At 44.6% G+C, this 12064-nt stretch overlaps 1 protein-coding gene across 3 annotated transcripts; it reads left to right on the top strand.

Annotated features, from left to right (window-relative positions):
* The first annotated feature begins 5387 nt into the window (after positions 1 to 5387).
* LOC135571362 (putative nuclease HARBI1) lies at positions 5388 to 11143 on the top strand. Of its 3 annotated transcripts, none has more exons than XM_065017172.1 (10): positions 5388 to 7846; positions 7934 to 8110; positions 8201 to 8262; positions 8345 to 8431; positions 8518 to 8559; positions 8629 to 8802; positions 8882 to 9567; positions 9637 to 9752; positions 9848 to 9959; positions 10054 to 11143. In XM_065017172.1, exons 7-10 carry the CDS (start codon positions 9099 to 9101, stop codon positions 10422 to 10424), a joined length of 1068 nt encoding a protein of 355 aa, XP_064873244.1. In that variant the 5' UTR covers positions 5388 to 7846; positions 7934 to 8110; positions 8201 to 8262; positions 8345 to 8431; positions 8518 to 8559; positions 8629 to 8802; positions 8882 to 9098; the 3' UTR covers positions 10425 to 11143. The 3 variants fall into 3 exon arrangements, with proteins under 3 accessions (XP_064873244.1, XP_064873237.1, XP_064873253.1); XM_065017165.1 differs by having other exon boundaries at positions 8201 to 8431; positions 8882 to 8917; positions 9016 to 9567; XM_065017181.1 differs by lacking the exons at positions 9637 to 9752; positions 9848 to 9959; positions 10054 to 11143 and having other exon boundaries at positions 8882 to 8917; positions 9016 to 9237.
* Positions 11144 to 12064: the final 921 nt, after the last annotated feature.

Genomic DNA, 12064 nt, shown 5'->3' with positions numbered 1-12064 from the left:
CGTACGGGCTCGGGAGAGACGAAGGTTGAAAGTCATGCGTCCTCCGATACACAACCCAACCAAGCCGCACTGCTTCTTAACACAGCGCGCATCCAACCCGGAAGCCAGCCGCACCAATGTGTCGGAGGAAACACTGTGCACCTGGCAACCTTGGTTAGCGCACACTGTGCCAGGCCCGCCACAGGAGTCGCTGGTGCGCGATGAGACAAGGATATCCCTACCAGCCAAACCCTCCCTAACCCGGACAACGCTAATTGTGCGTTGTGCGACGCCCCACGGACCTCCCGGTTACGACAGAGCCTGGGTGCGAACCCAGAGTCTCTGGTGACACAGCCGGCGCTGCAGTACAGCGCCCTTAACCACTGCGCCACCCGGGAGGCCCTAAGAGTTCAAAGTTCATACCAAGTTGCCATACTTTAAGCTCATGCTATATTCTGACTGGTATAGTCAAAATTAATTCTTCCGGCGTGTATCCTTTCGTCACCTTCACATTGAAATTCGATGCCAATTTCGTTAGGTTCTTGCTGAGGTTGGCTTAGTTCTGTAGGTGGTCTTTGTCCTTTCAACGTGGGAATGGTAAGTCCTCACGTCCTTGGAACAGAAAGTTACATTTTCATAAACGGGTTTATATAGTGGTGAAAGAAGGGCGTGTTTCATAGTTTACAACCCATGTCTGTTCACTTGATCTGTGACGGGCATGCTGTTATTTAAGTTGTGGGTCACAACTTGCAGGCTTGTTTTCGAGTTGCTGTGCGTTTTGTTGCCAACCTATTTTGCTACCTGACAACTTTACGGTTTTCACTTTTTAATTACCGTTCATATATTTATTTATTTTTTCCTCAACTTTTCACTCCGGACGCTTTATCTGGACACGATTCGTCAGGACCTCCAACAGCCGAAGCTAAGTAGTAACATTAACATGATGCCTTCTAATTGCAGCCGCTGTGCTCGCCTTACGGCGAGGATAGCTGTACTGCAAGCCCAGCTTCAGACGCAATCGTTAGGCAAGGTTAATTTCAGTGTAGGAAAGGATGAAACAGCGTCTGTGCCACCAGTAAGTACAGATAGTAGTATAAATCCCCTGGCACAGTCCCCGCAGCCGGACAATTTTCTCACGGTTTCTGGAAGGAAATGCTGTAGGAACGCTCAACCGGTGTCGCTCATTCAGCCGACAGAAACTTTCAACCGGTTTTCCCCATTAAGCAGCGGGTCGGTGTCAGAGGCCGAGTCTTCTCTGGTCTCTACTCCTCCCGTTACGGGGTCTGAGACGCCGAAGCTTCCCACCATTAGCTCTGACAAATTGAAAACTCTAGTCATTGGCGACTCCATTACCCGCAGTATTAGACTTAAAGCGAATCATCCAGCGATCATACACTGTTTACCCGGGGGCAGGGCTACCGACGTTAAGGCTAATCTAAAGATGGTGCTGGCTAAAGCTAAAACTGGCGAGTATAGAGATATTGTTATCCACGTCGGCACCAACGATGTTAGGATGAAACAGTCAGAGATCACCAAGCGCAACATAGCTTCTGCGTGCATATCAGCTAGAAAGATGTGTCGGCATCGAGTAATTGTCTCTGGCCCCCTCCCAGTTAGGGGGAGTGATGAGCTCTACAGCAGAGTCTCACAACTCAATCGCTGGTTGAAAACTGTTTTCTGCCCCTCCCAAAAGATAGAATTTGTAGATAATTGGCCCTCTTTCTGGGACTCACCCACAAACAGGACCAAGCCTGACCTGCTGAGGAGTGACGGACTCCATCCTAGCTGGAGGGGTGCTCTCATCTTATCTACCAACATAGACAGGGCTCTAACTCCTCTAGCTCCACAATGAAATAGGGTGCAGGCCAGGCAGCAGGCTATTAGCCAGCCTGCCAGCATAGTGGAGTCTGCCACTAGCATAGTCAGTGTAGTCAGCTCAGCTATCACCATTGAGACCGTGTCTGTGCCTCGACCTAGGTTGGGCAAAACTAAACATGGCGGTGTTCGCCTTAGCAATCTCACTAGGATAAAGACCACCTCCATTCCTGTCATTACTGAAAGAGATCATGATACCTCACTTCTCAAAATAGGGCTACTTAATGTTAGATCCCTTACTTCAAAGGCAATTATAGTCAATGAACTAATCACTGATCATAATCTTGATGTGATTGGCCTGACTGAAACATGGCTTAAGCCTGATGAATTTACTGTGTTAAATGAGGCCTCACCTCCTGGCTACACTAGTGACCATATCCCCGTGCATCCCGCAAAGGCGGAGGTGTTGCTAACATTTACGATAGCAAATTTCAATTTACAAAAAAAAAATGACGTTTTCGTCTTTTGAGCTTCTAGTCATGAAATCTATGCAGCCTACTCAATCACTTTTATAGCTACTGTTTACAGGCCTCCTGGGCCATATACAGCGTTTCTCACTGAGTTCCCTGAATTCCTATCGGACCTTGTAGTCATTGCAGATAATATTCTAATCTTTGGTGACTTTAATATTCACATGGAAAAGTCCACAGACCCACTCCAAAAGGCTTTCGGAGCCATCATCGACTCAGTGGGTTTTGTCCAACATGTCTCTGGACCCACTCACTGTCACAGTCATACGCTGGACCTAGTTTTGTCCCATGGAATAAATGTTGTGGATCTTAATGTTTTTCCTCATAATCCTGGACTATCGGACCACCATTTTATTACGTTTGCAATTGCAACAAATAATCTGCTCAGACCCCAACCAAGGAACATCAAAAGTCGTGCTATAAATTCACAGACAACACAAAGATTCCTTGATGCCCTTCCAGACTCCCTCTGCCTACCCAAGGACGCCAGAGGACAAAAATCAGTTAACCACCTAACTGAGGATCTCAATTTAACCTTGCGCAATACCCTAGATGCAGTTGCACCCCTAAAAACTAAAAAAATGTCTCATAAGAAACTAGCTCCCTGGTACACAGAAAATACCCGAGCTCTGAAGCAAGCTTCCAGAAAATTGGAACGGAAATGGCGCCACACCGAACTGGAAGTCTTCCGACTAGCTTGGAAGGACGGTACCGTGCAGTACCGAAGAGCCCTTACTGCTGCTCGATCATCCTATTTTTCTAACTTAATTGAGGAAAATAAGAACAATCCGAAATTCCTTTTTTGATACTGTCGCAAAGCTAACTAAAAAGCAGCATTCCCCAAGAGAGGATGACTTTCACTTTAGCAGTGATAAATTCATGAACTTCTTTGAGGAAAAGATTATGATTATTAGAAAGCAAATTACGGACTCCTCTTTAAACCTGCGTATTCCTCCAAACCTCAGTTGTCCTGAGTCTGCACAACTCTGCCAGGACCTAGGATCAAGAGAGACGCTCAAGTCTTTTAGTACTATATCTCTTGACACAATGATGAAAATAATCATGGCCTCTAAACCTTCAAGCTGCATACTGGACCCTATTCCAACTAAACTACTGAAAGAGCTGCTTCCTGTGCTTGGCCCTCCTATGTTGAACATAATAAACGGCTCTCTATCCACTGGATGTGTACCAAACTCACTAAAAGTGGCAGTAATAAAGCCTCTCTTGAAAAAGCCAAACCTTGACCCAGAAAATATAAAAAACTATCGGCCTATATCGAATCTTCCATTCCTCTCAAAAATTTTAGAGAAGGCTGTTGCGCAGCAACTCACTGCCTTCCTGAAGACAAACAATGTATACGAAATGCTTCAGTCTGGTTTTTAGACCCCATCATAGCACTGAGACGGCACTTGTGAAGGTGGTAAATTACATTTTAATGGCAACGGACCGAGGCTCTGCATCTGTCCTCGTGCTCCTAGACCTTAGTGCTGCTTTTGATACCATCGATCACCACATTCTTTTGGAGAGATTGGAAACCCAAATTGGTCTACACGGACATGTTCTGGCCTGGTTTAGATCTTATTTGTCGGAAAGATATCAGTTTGTCTCTGTGAATGGTTTGTCCTCTGACAAATCAACTGTAAATTTCGGTGTTCCTCAAGGTTCTGTTTTAGGACCACTATTGTTTTCACTATATATTTTACCTCGTGGGGATGTTATTCGAAAACATAATGTAAACTTTCACTGCTATGCGGATGACACACAGCTGTACATTTCAATGAAACATGGTGAAGCCCCAAAATTGCCCTCGCTAGAAGCATGTGTTTCAGACATAAGGAAGTGGATGGCTGCAAACTTTCTACTATTAAACTCGGACAAAACAGAGATGCTTGTTCTAGGTCCCAAGAAACAAAGAGATCTTCTGTTGAATCTGACAATTAATCTTAATGGTTGTACAGTCGTCTCAAATAAAACTGTGAAGGACCTCGGCGTTACTCTGGACCCTGATCTCTCTTTTGAAGAACATATCAAGACCATTTCGAGGACAGCTTTTTTCCATCTACGTAACATTGCAAAAATCAGAAACTTTCTGTCCAAAAATGATGCAGAAAAATTAATCCATGCTTTTGTCACTTCTAGGTTAGACTACTGCAATGCTCTATTTTCCGGCTACCCGGATAAAGCACTAAATAAACTTCAGTTAGTGCTGAATACGGCTGCTAGAATCCTGACTAGAACCAAAAAATTTGATCATATTACTCCAGTGCTAGCCTCTCTACACTGGCTTCCTGTCAAAGCAAGGGCTGATTTCAAGGTTTTACTGCTAACCTACAAAGCATTACATGGGCTTGCTCCTACCTATCTCTCTGATTTGGTCCTGCCGTACATACCTACACGTACGCTACGGTCACAAAACGCAGGCCTCCTAATTGTCCCTAGAATTTCTAAGCAAACAGCTGGAGGCAGGGCTTTCTCCTATAGAGCTCCATTTTTATGGAACGGTCTGCCTACCCATGTCAGAGACGCAAACTCGGTCTCAACCTTTAAGTCTTTACTGAAGACTCATCTCTTCAGTGGGTCATATGATTGAGTGTAGTCTGGCCCAGGAGTGGGAAGGTGAACGGAAAGGCTCTGGAGCAACGAACCGCCCTTGCTGTCTCTGCCTGGCCGATTCCCCTCTTTCCACTGGGATTCTCTGCCTCTACCCTGTTACGGGGCTGAGTCACTGGCTTACTGGGGCTCTCTCATGCCGTCCCTGGGGGGTGCGTCACCTGGGTGGGTTGATTCACTGTTGTGGTCGGCCTGTCTGGGTTGGCGCCCCTTGGGTTGTGCCGTGGCGGAGATCTTTGTGGGCTATACTCGGCCTTGTCTCAGGATGGTAAGTTGGTGGTTGAAGATATCCCTCTAGTGGTGTGGGGACTGTGCTTTGGCAAAGTGGGTGGGGTTATATCCTTCCTGTTTGGCCCTGTCCGGGGTGTCCTCGGATGGGGCCACAGTGTCTCCTGACCCCTCCTGTCTCAGCCTCCAGTATTTATGCTGCATTAGTTTATGTGTCGGGGCTAGGGTCAGTTTGTTATATCTGGAGTACTTCTCCTGTCCTATTCGGTGTCCTGTGTGAATCTAAGTGTGCGTTCTCTAATTCTCTCCTTCTTTCTCTCTCTCGGAGGACCTGAGCCCTAGGACCATGCCCCAGGACTACCTGACATGATGACTCCTTGCTGTCCCCAGTCCACCTGGCCATGCTGCTGCTCCAGTTTCAACTGGCCTGGGCCCTAGGACCATGTCCCAGGACTACCTGACATGATGACTCCTTGCTGTCCCCAGTCCACCTGGCCATGCTGCTGCTCCAGTTTCAACTGTTCTGCCTTACTATTATTCAACCATGCTGGTCATTTATGAACATTTGAACATCTTGGCCACGTTCTGTTATAATCTCCACCCGGCACAGCCAGAAGAGGACTGGCCACCCCACATATGCTCTCTCTAATTCTCTCTTTCTTTCTCTCTCTCGGAGGACCTGAGCCCTAGGACCGTGCCCCAGGACTACCTGACATGATGACTCCTTGCTGTCCCCAGTCCACCTGACTGTGCTGCTGCTCCAGTTTCAACTGTTCTGCCTTATTATTATTCGACCATGCTGGTCATTTATGAACATTTGAACATCTTGGTCATGTTCTGTTATAATCTCTACCCGAAACACACAGCCAGAAGAGGACTGGCCACCCCACATAGCCTGGTTCCTCTCTAGGTTTCTTCCTAGGTTTTGGCCTTTCTAGGGAGTTTTTCCTAGCCACCGTGCTTTTACACCTGCATTGTTTGCTGTTTGGGGTTTTAGGCTGGGTTTCTGTACAGCACTTTGAGATATCAGCTGATGTACGAAGGGCTATATAAATAAATTTGATTTGATTTGATTTGACTTGGGCGGGGCCTCTGGGTGAGCAGAGTGGTGTTCTGACAAACCGTTCTCTCATTAAGAAGCTAAAAATTTCATCTTTTCACAAGTAGTTTCATATTTAAACATTTAAGTTGCACAACAATTCCATGTGAATCTGATAACTAGAATGTGTACATTTTCCAAGATACCGTTTATGTCGTCCTATCATCAGTAATCATGTCTCAGACGCCAACTGAACTGACATCATATTCATTAAGTCCCAACTCATATATTAAACTGGTTGGATTACCGAAATATGGTTCCGATTCCCATCTTTTGATGTCACCAGACTCTCTCTCAATGTTAACAAAGGAATGTTCAATAGTCACATCGGTAGAGTAGAGAGAGGAAAAAGGGGAAAGGTATTTATGGGGGTCATAAACCTCCCCCCCAGGCCAACGTCATGACACAGTCTATAGGCTACATGTGCACCAACAAGTGCAGATGTTCCGTCTGCTGTCCGTGACCGTTTATTAGGGTGAGGAACATGGGCTACTAACAGCTTACTAAACAACATACACTTAGTTTTACTTTCTTAGCTACAGTATACAGTTGTGCAAAAAAGTATTTAGTCAGCCACGAATTGTGCAAGTTCTCTCACTTAAAAAGATGAGGCCTGTAATTTTCATCATAGGTACACTTCAACTATGACAGACAAAATGAGAAAAAAAATCCAGAAAATCACATTGTAGGATTTTTAATTTATTTATTTGCAAATTATGGTGGAAAATAAGTATTTGGTCACCTACAAGAAAGATTTCTGGCTCTCACAGACCTGTAACTTCTTCTTTAAGAGGCTCCTCTGTCCTCCAGTGTACCTATGATGAAAATTACAGGCCTCTTGTCATGCCCTGGGGCCTGTTGCACAAAAGTAGAATTAAGACATCCGGGATAAATGACTCAGCTGAGCTCAATGAAGCCAAAACATGTGCGTCCAGGCTTAATTGGTTGCACAAAGACCAAGCCAGGATGAGCAGACACGGATTCATTAAGCCAGGTGAAACCAATCCTGGATAGGTGCGCGCTCACGGCTCACTCAAATAGACCCCGCCACAGATCACAGATTAACTGATTTACCATGGCAACTAGAGCCGCGTACTTTTCTCCGTCGGAAGCACAAATCCTCATGGAGGCATACGAGGAGGTAAAAGATATAATTAAGAAGAAAGGCAACACCGCCACAGTGATAAAGCAAAGAGAAAAAGCGTGGCAAAGTATTGCAGACCGCCTGAATGCGTAAGTAGTGCACAATTACACACTCACCGCTCCGCTGAAACATCACAATTACAATTCAAATATTTAATTCACATCTCCAAAAATGCAGTTGTACTGTAATTATGAAACGGTTAAATTTTTAATTGAAATGCACTGCAGATATGAGTGAAATTGTGTAAAGTAACTCCATCACACTGTATAAAGCTATGATACATTTTTTGATATTTTTACTGAAAACAAGACAAAAATACCAAGTAATTTTTTGCAGTGTGACTCCATTAAATGTGTGTGTGTGTGTGTAGATTAAACATGAACGGGCCAAAACGGACATGGCAGCAGGTCAAAATCAAATACAAGAACTTTCTGCAGAATGGTATGGTCCCTGACTAATATTTAACAAAGCACAAGCATATATTGTACCCAGAAGGTGCCTGCTCACACATTGTCTGTACTGTTTTAGCAGTGAAAAAGAATACCCACAGACAAGGCACGGGTGGTGGGTCACCAAAGGCTGACCTTACCCCAGCAGAGGACATGGCCTTGGAGCTAAATAAAGGCAGGCCCGTCTTAGAGGGGATCCCTGGGGGGAAAGAGACGAGCATAGGTTCCTCCCAAGATGCCACCCGCTTCATTCAAGGTATGTCCTTCCATCTCTACATGGGATACAACCACATTCATATTGAATCAATTTGGACTGTCTGACTTTGGTTTACCTATTGCCTTGCAGTGCCTGGCAGCACTGTGTTCCTGTTAGAGCCACCAGCACAAGCACCAGACGATGCTGATCCAGTGAGTACTCCATCAAAGGCATACTGTAGGCCTGGCATGTCTTGTCTACTAGCTTCAATATGAATCTGATTAAATGTGATAGGGTGAAGGCCCCAGTGCAGCAGCAACAGCACATGATGGAGACGATGATGAGGAGGAGACCATCTCTCTGGATTCCAGAAGGCATGAGGTATCATGTTAAGACTGTGAAAGTACTATTTACTCTACAATGGTGAGGAGTCCTCATCAAAATCAAAAATCTAATTTCTTTTACAGGACCCAGATGCTATACAGTGGGAAAACCAGCCTGGCAACATAGTGCGTATTAATAAAAAGGACACCACATCCTGCCAAATTCCAGCTGCGCTAATTGTATTGTGTTCACAGAGCTCACAAGCTATCAGAAAGTTGTATGGCAACCACCTCCGGCGCCAAATAGAACTGGCAGACATAGACATTCAGTACAAGAAGAAAAAGATGGAAAATCTTGCACTGGAGTCCGAAATAAAAAAGAGGACAATTAGGAAACTGGACCTTGAAATAAAAAAACTTGAGAGGGAGGTGAGATATGCCTTCAATGTACACTGTATGCTAACTGTAACACAAATGTATTAATCATTATTTTTCTTTCCTCCCCCAGCTCCAAGAAGATGACACAGCTCAAAATAAAAATTAGGTATATTCTCGTAAAGTCAAGTGAGCCATGACATATGAGCTCTTATTGTGAGCACACAGGACGGTGACATCTTTCTAAGGTTTTTTTTATTTTCCCAGCAATCAGTACAACCAAGTCATCGTTATAAGGCATCGCCCTCTTTTGCCCACCCCCCCAGCACCAGGTGTGGCCACTAGCCTATATGAAGGCCCACAATTGTGTGTTCCTTTCTGCTCTGACAATGGCATGCCCATTCGTGCGAGATGTGGTGGATGAAGAAGCACTTGTGCTGAGAGCCTTCAGGCGAGAAAGGGTCTTCAGGGACCGGTTGGACCCACTGGCCTTCCCTGATGACCATCTATATGAAAGATACAGGCTTTCTGCAGATGGCATCAGGTATCTATGCAGACTGCTGGGTCCCAGGATTAAGCACCGCACTGCACGGAGCCATGCACTGAGTGTGGAGCAAATGGTTTGTGTGGCCTTGCGCTTTTTTGCTAGTGGAGCCTTTCTGTACTCAGTGGGGGATGCAGAACAGCTGAACAAGGCCACAATTTGCCGCACAATAAGGAGTGTGTGTCTGGCTATCAAAGCATTAGCAGATGTCTTCATCTCCTTCCCTGGCCACAGAAGACTCTGTGACATCAAAGAGGAGTTCTATAGGATTGCAGGTAAGAGGATCTACAAATTACAGGACAACTGTTAACACATAGTAGGATACTCATTACTTTGTGTGACAGGTTTCCCCAATGTCATTGGTGCAGTGGACTGCACACACATAAGGATAAAAGCCCCTCAGGTGCCCATGAGGCCGATTTTTGTGAATAGGAAATCCTTTCACAGCATTAATGTTCAGGTGAACATAACTTTTGATATTGTCCATTGACGAACACTCTGCATTGCCAGTGATGTGCATTGATTGGTGTAATATTCCTCATCTTATGATTTCAGATGGTCTGCAATGCTGACTGTGTGATCAGCAATGTTGTGGCAAAATGGCCTGGCTCAGTCCATGACTCCAGAATCTTTCGGGCCTCTGAAATCTATCAGTGCCTATCACAAGGTAAGCCACACAACCCCTATTTATAACCATCATGGCTGTGTCAAGAATATCACTGTGTTTATGAGGTAGTAATGATGAGATTTTGTGTTGACAGGTGAATTCTCTGGTGTGTTGCTGGGAGACAGGGGGTATGGCTGCCAGCCTTTTCTCCTGACACCTTTCACAGACCCCCAGGAAGCACAGCAGGCCTACAACCATGCCCATGCCAGGACCAGGGCCAGAGTTGAAATGACCTTTGGCCTCCTGAAGGCACGCTTTCACTGCCTTCACAAATTAAGGGTCAGCCCTGTTAGGGCATGTGATATTACTGTGGCTTGTGCTGTCCTCCACAATGTGGCCTGCCTGAGGAAGGAGAGGGCCCCCAGAGTGCCACCAGCCATGGACTGGGACAATCCGGCAATCTTCCCTGATGACGACAGTGGTCGGCTGCTGAGGGACCAATATGTGTTGAATTATTTTAGTTAGTATGTGTGCTTTCAATTTTGGTTAAATATGTCCTGCGGTGGCAGAGGAATTTGGTTTTTTTGGGTTCGTTTTTGACGAATTTGGCCTCTTATGATGTTTGTGCGGTATACTGTGTGTAATACAAGGCTGCAGGGAGGCTACTGCATCCATTCATTTGTCTGTTCAGTTGATGTGTATGGATTTGTCCTGCATTTATTTTAGTGTGCAGACATGCAGGGTGTGTTATATACAGACCTTTGAATGTGTATGTATCATTTTGTATAATATGCTTGGATTCTGTGCTTTCCATCTTGTAGAGTCACTGTGACTTCAGTTTCGAAAGGAGCTGATGGTTTACCTGCTTTGTTTTGTCCTTATTCAATAAAGGAACATAATGTTACACATTGTGTTTTTATATTCATATGGAATGTGTATTTGTTTATGACAGAGTACTAGGGCCACACTGAAGAAAAAGGATAAAGTCATAAATTTATGAGGCTGGTTCTTTCTGCAGAAAAGCTACATATTGTTTTTACAGTTTTGATACTTATGACAATGTGATACTTAATATTCTGGCACATCAGCATGTCTTTGTTTATGAAACCATACTGAAGTACAATTTCACGAAATGCCCCACATCTGTCAATTTAACAACTGTCCTTTAAAACAACTGGTTACAATATTATGACTTGTGTTTTTTTCCCCTCTGTGGCCCTAATATTCTATCATTTTATATATAGCCTTATAGTCTATGGGAAACTGTAAATTATCTAATGATAGCAACATCATCTAAAAATCATTTTTTATCCAAAATCATTGAAATTAATGATCACAAACGTTTAAATAATAACAGTGGGTCTAGTTATATGTGATAACAATGTATAGTGAGCAGTGAAATAACTATTGGTTTCCATTTGTGGTGACTGCTGACTGACATTAGGGATGAGATTAAATAGATCCTGGAATTTAGCCTGGTCTGGAGCAGGCTAGCTCCACAGAATAAATCTCCATGGTAATTTATACCATAACATATCCTCCTGCCCCTATCCATCTTTAGTGCAACCGGATTACGGATCAATTGAGCCAGGATCACCAAGATATCCTGGCTTAATCCCTTATCCTAGTTTTGTGCAACAGGCCCCTGGTCTAAGTATTTTGTGTTTTCTTCATGTATTGGGTCAGGCCAGGGTGTGGCATAGAGTTTTTGTATTGTGGTGTGTTTTGTCTTGGGATTTTGGTATGTGTGTATAGTGGGATTGTAGCTTAGTGGGGTGTTCTAGGAGAGTCTATGGCTGTCTGAAGTGGTTCTCAATCAGAGGCAGGTGTTTACCGTTGTCTCTGATTGGGAACCATATTTAGGCAGCCATATTCTTTGGTTGTATTGTGGGTGATTGTCCTGTGTGTCTTGATGTCCTGGTTAGAGGTTAGTAGACACTTGTATAGGCTGTTTTCGTTTTGTAATGTTAGTGTTTTGTTGTGTGTTACGTTTTTTTATTAAAGATGAATCGCAATAGACACGCTGCAGTTTGGTCCGACTCTCCTTCACCATTAGAAAGCCGTTACAGAATCACCCACCACAGGACCAAGCAGCGTGTCAACAGGCAGGAGCCACAGGAGAAGCAACAGAGGCAGCAGCAGCAGGAGCAGCAGCAGCTACAGTG

This window comes from Oncorhynchus nerka, linkage group LG1, assembly GCF_034236695.1.
Source record: "Oncorhynchus nerka isolate Pitt River linkage group LG1, Oner_Uvic_2.0, whole genome shotgun sequence".
Classification (NCBI taxonomy): domain Eukaryota; kingdom Metazoa; phylum Chordata; class Actinopteri; order Salmoniformes; family Salmonidae; genus Oncorhynchus; species Oncorhynchus nerka.
Note: the sequence above shows the minus strand (reverse complement) of the source record. Positions and strands in the feature narration are given on the sequence as shown.

Coding starts and splice junctions, on each gene's coding strand:
- LOC135571362 (XM_065017172.1), top strand. CDS start 9,099: ATGAAGGCCCACAATTGTGTGTTCCTTTCTGCTCTGACAATGGCATGC. Junction 9,568..9,636: donor GGAGTTCTATAGGATTGCAG/GTAAGAGGATCT, acceptor TTTGTGTGACAG/GTTTCCCCAATGTCATTGGT. Junction 9,960..10,053: donor CTATCAGTGCCTATCACAAG/GTAAGCCACACA, acceptor TTGTGTTGACAG/GTGAATTCTCTGGTGTGTTG.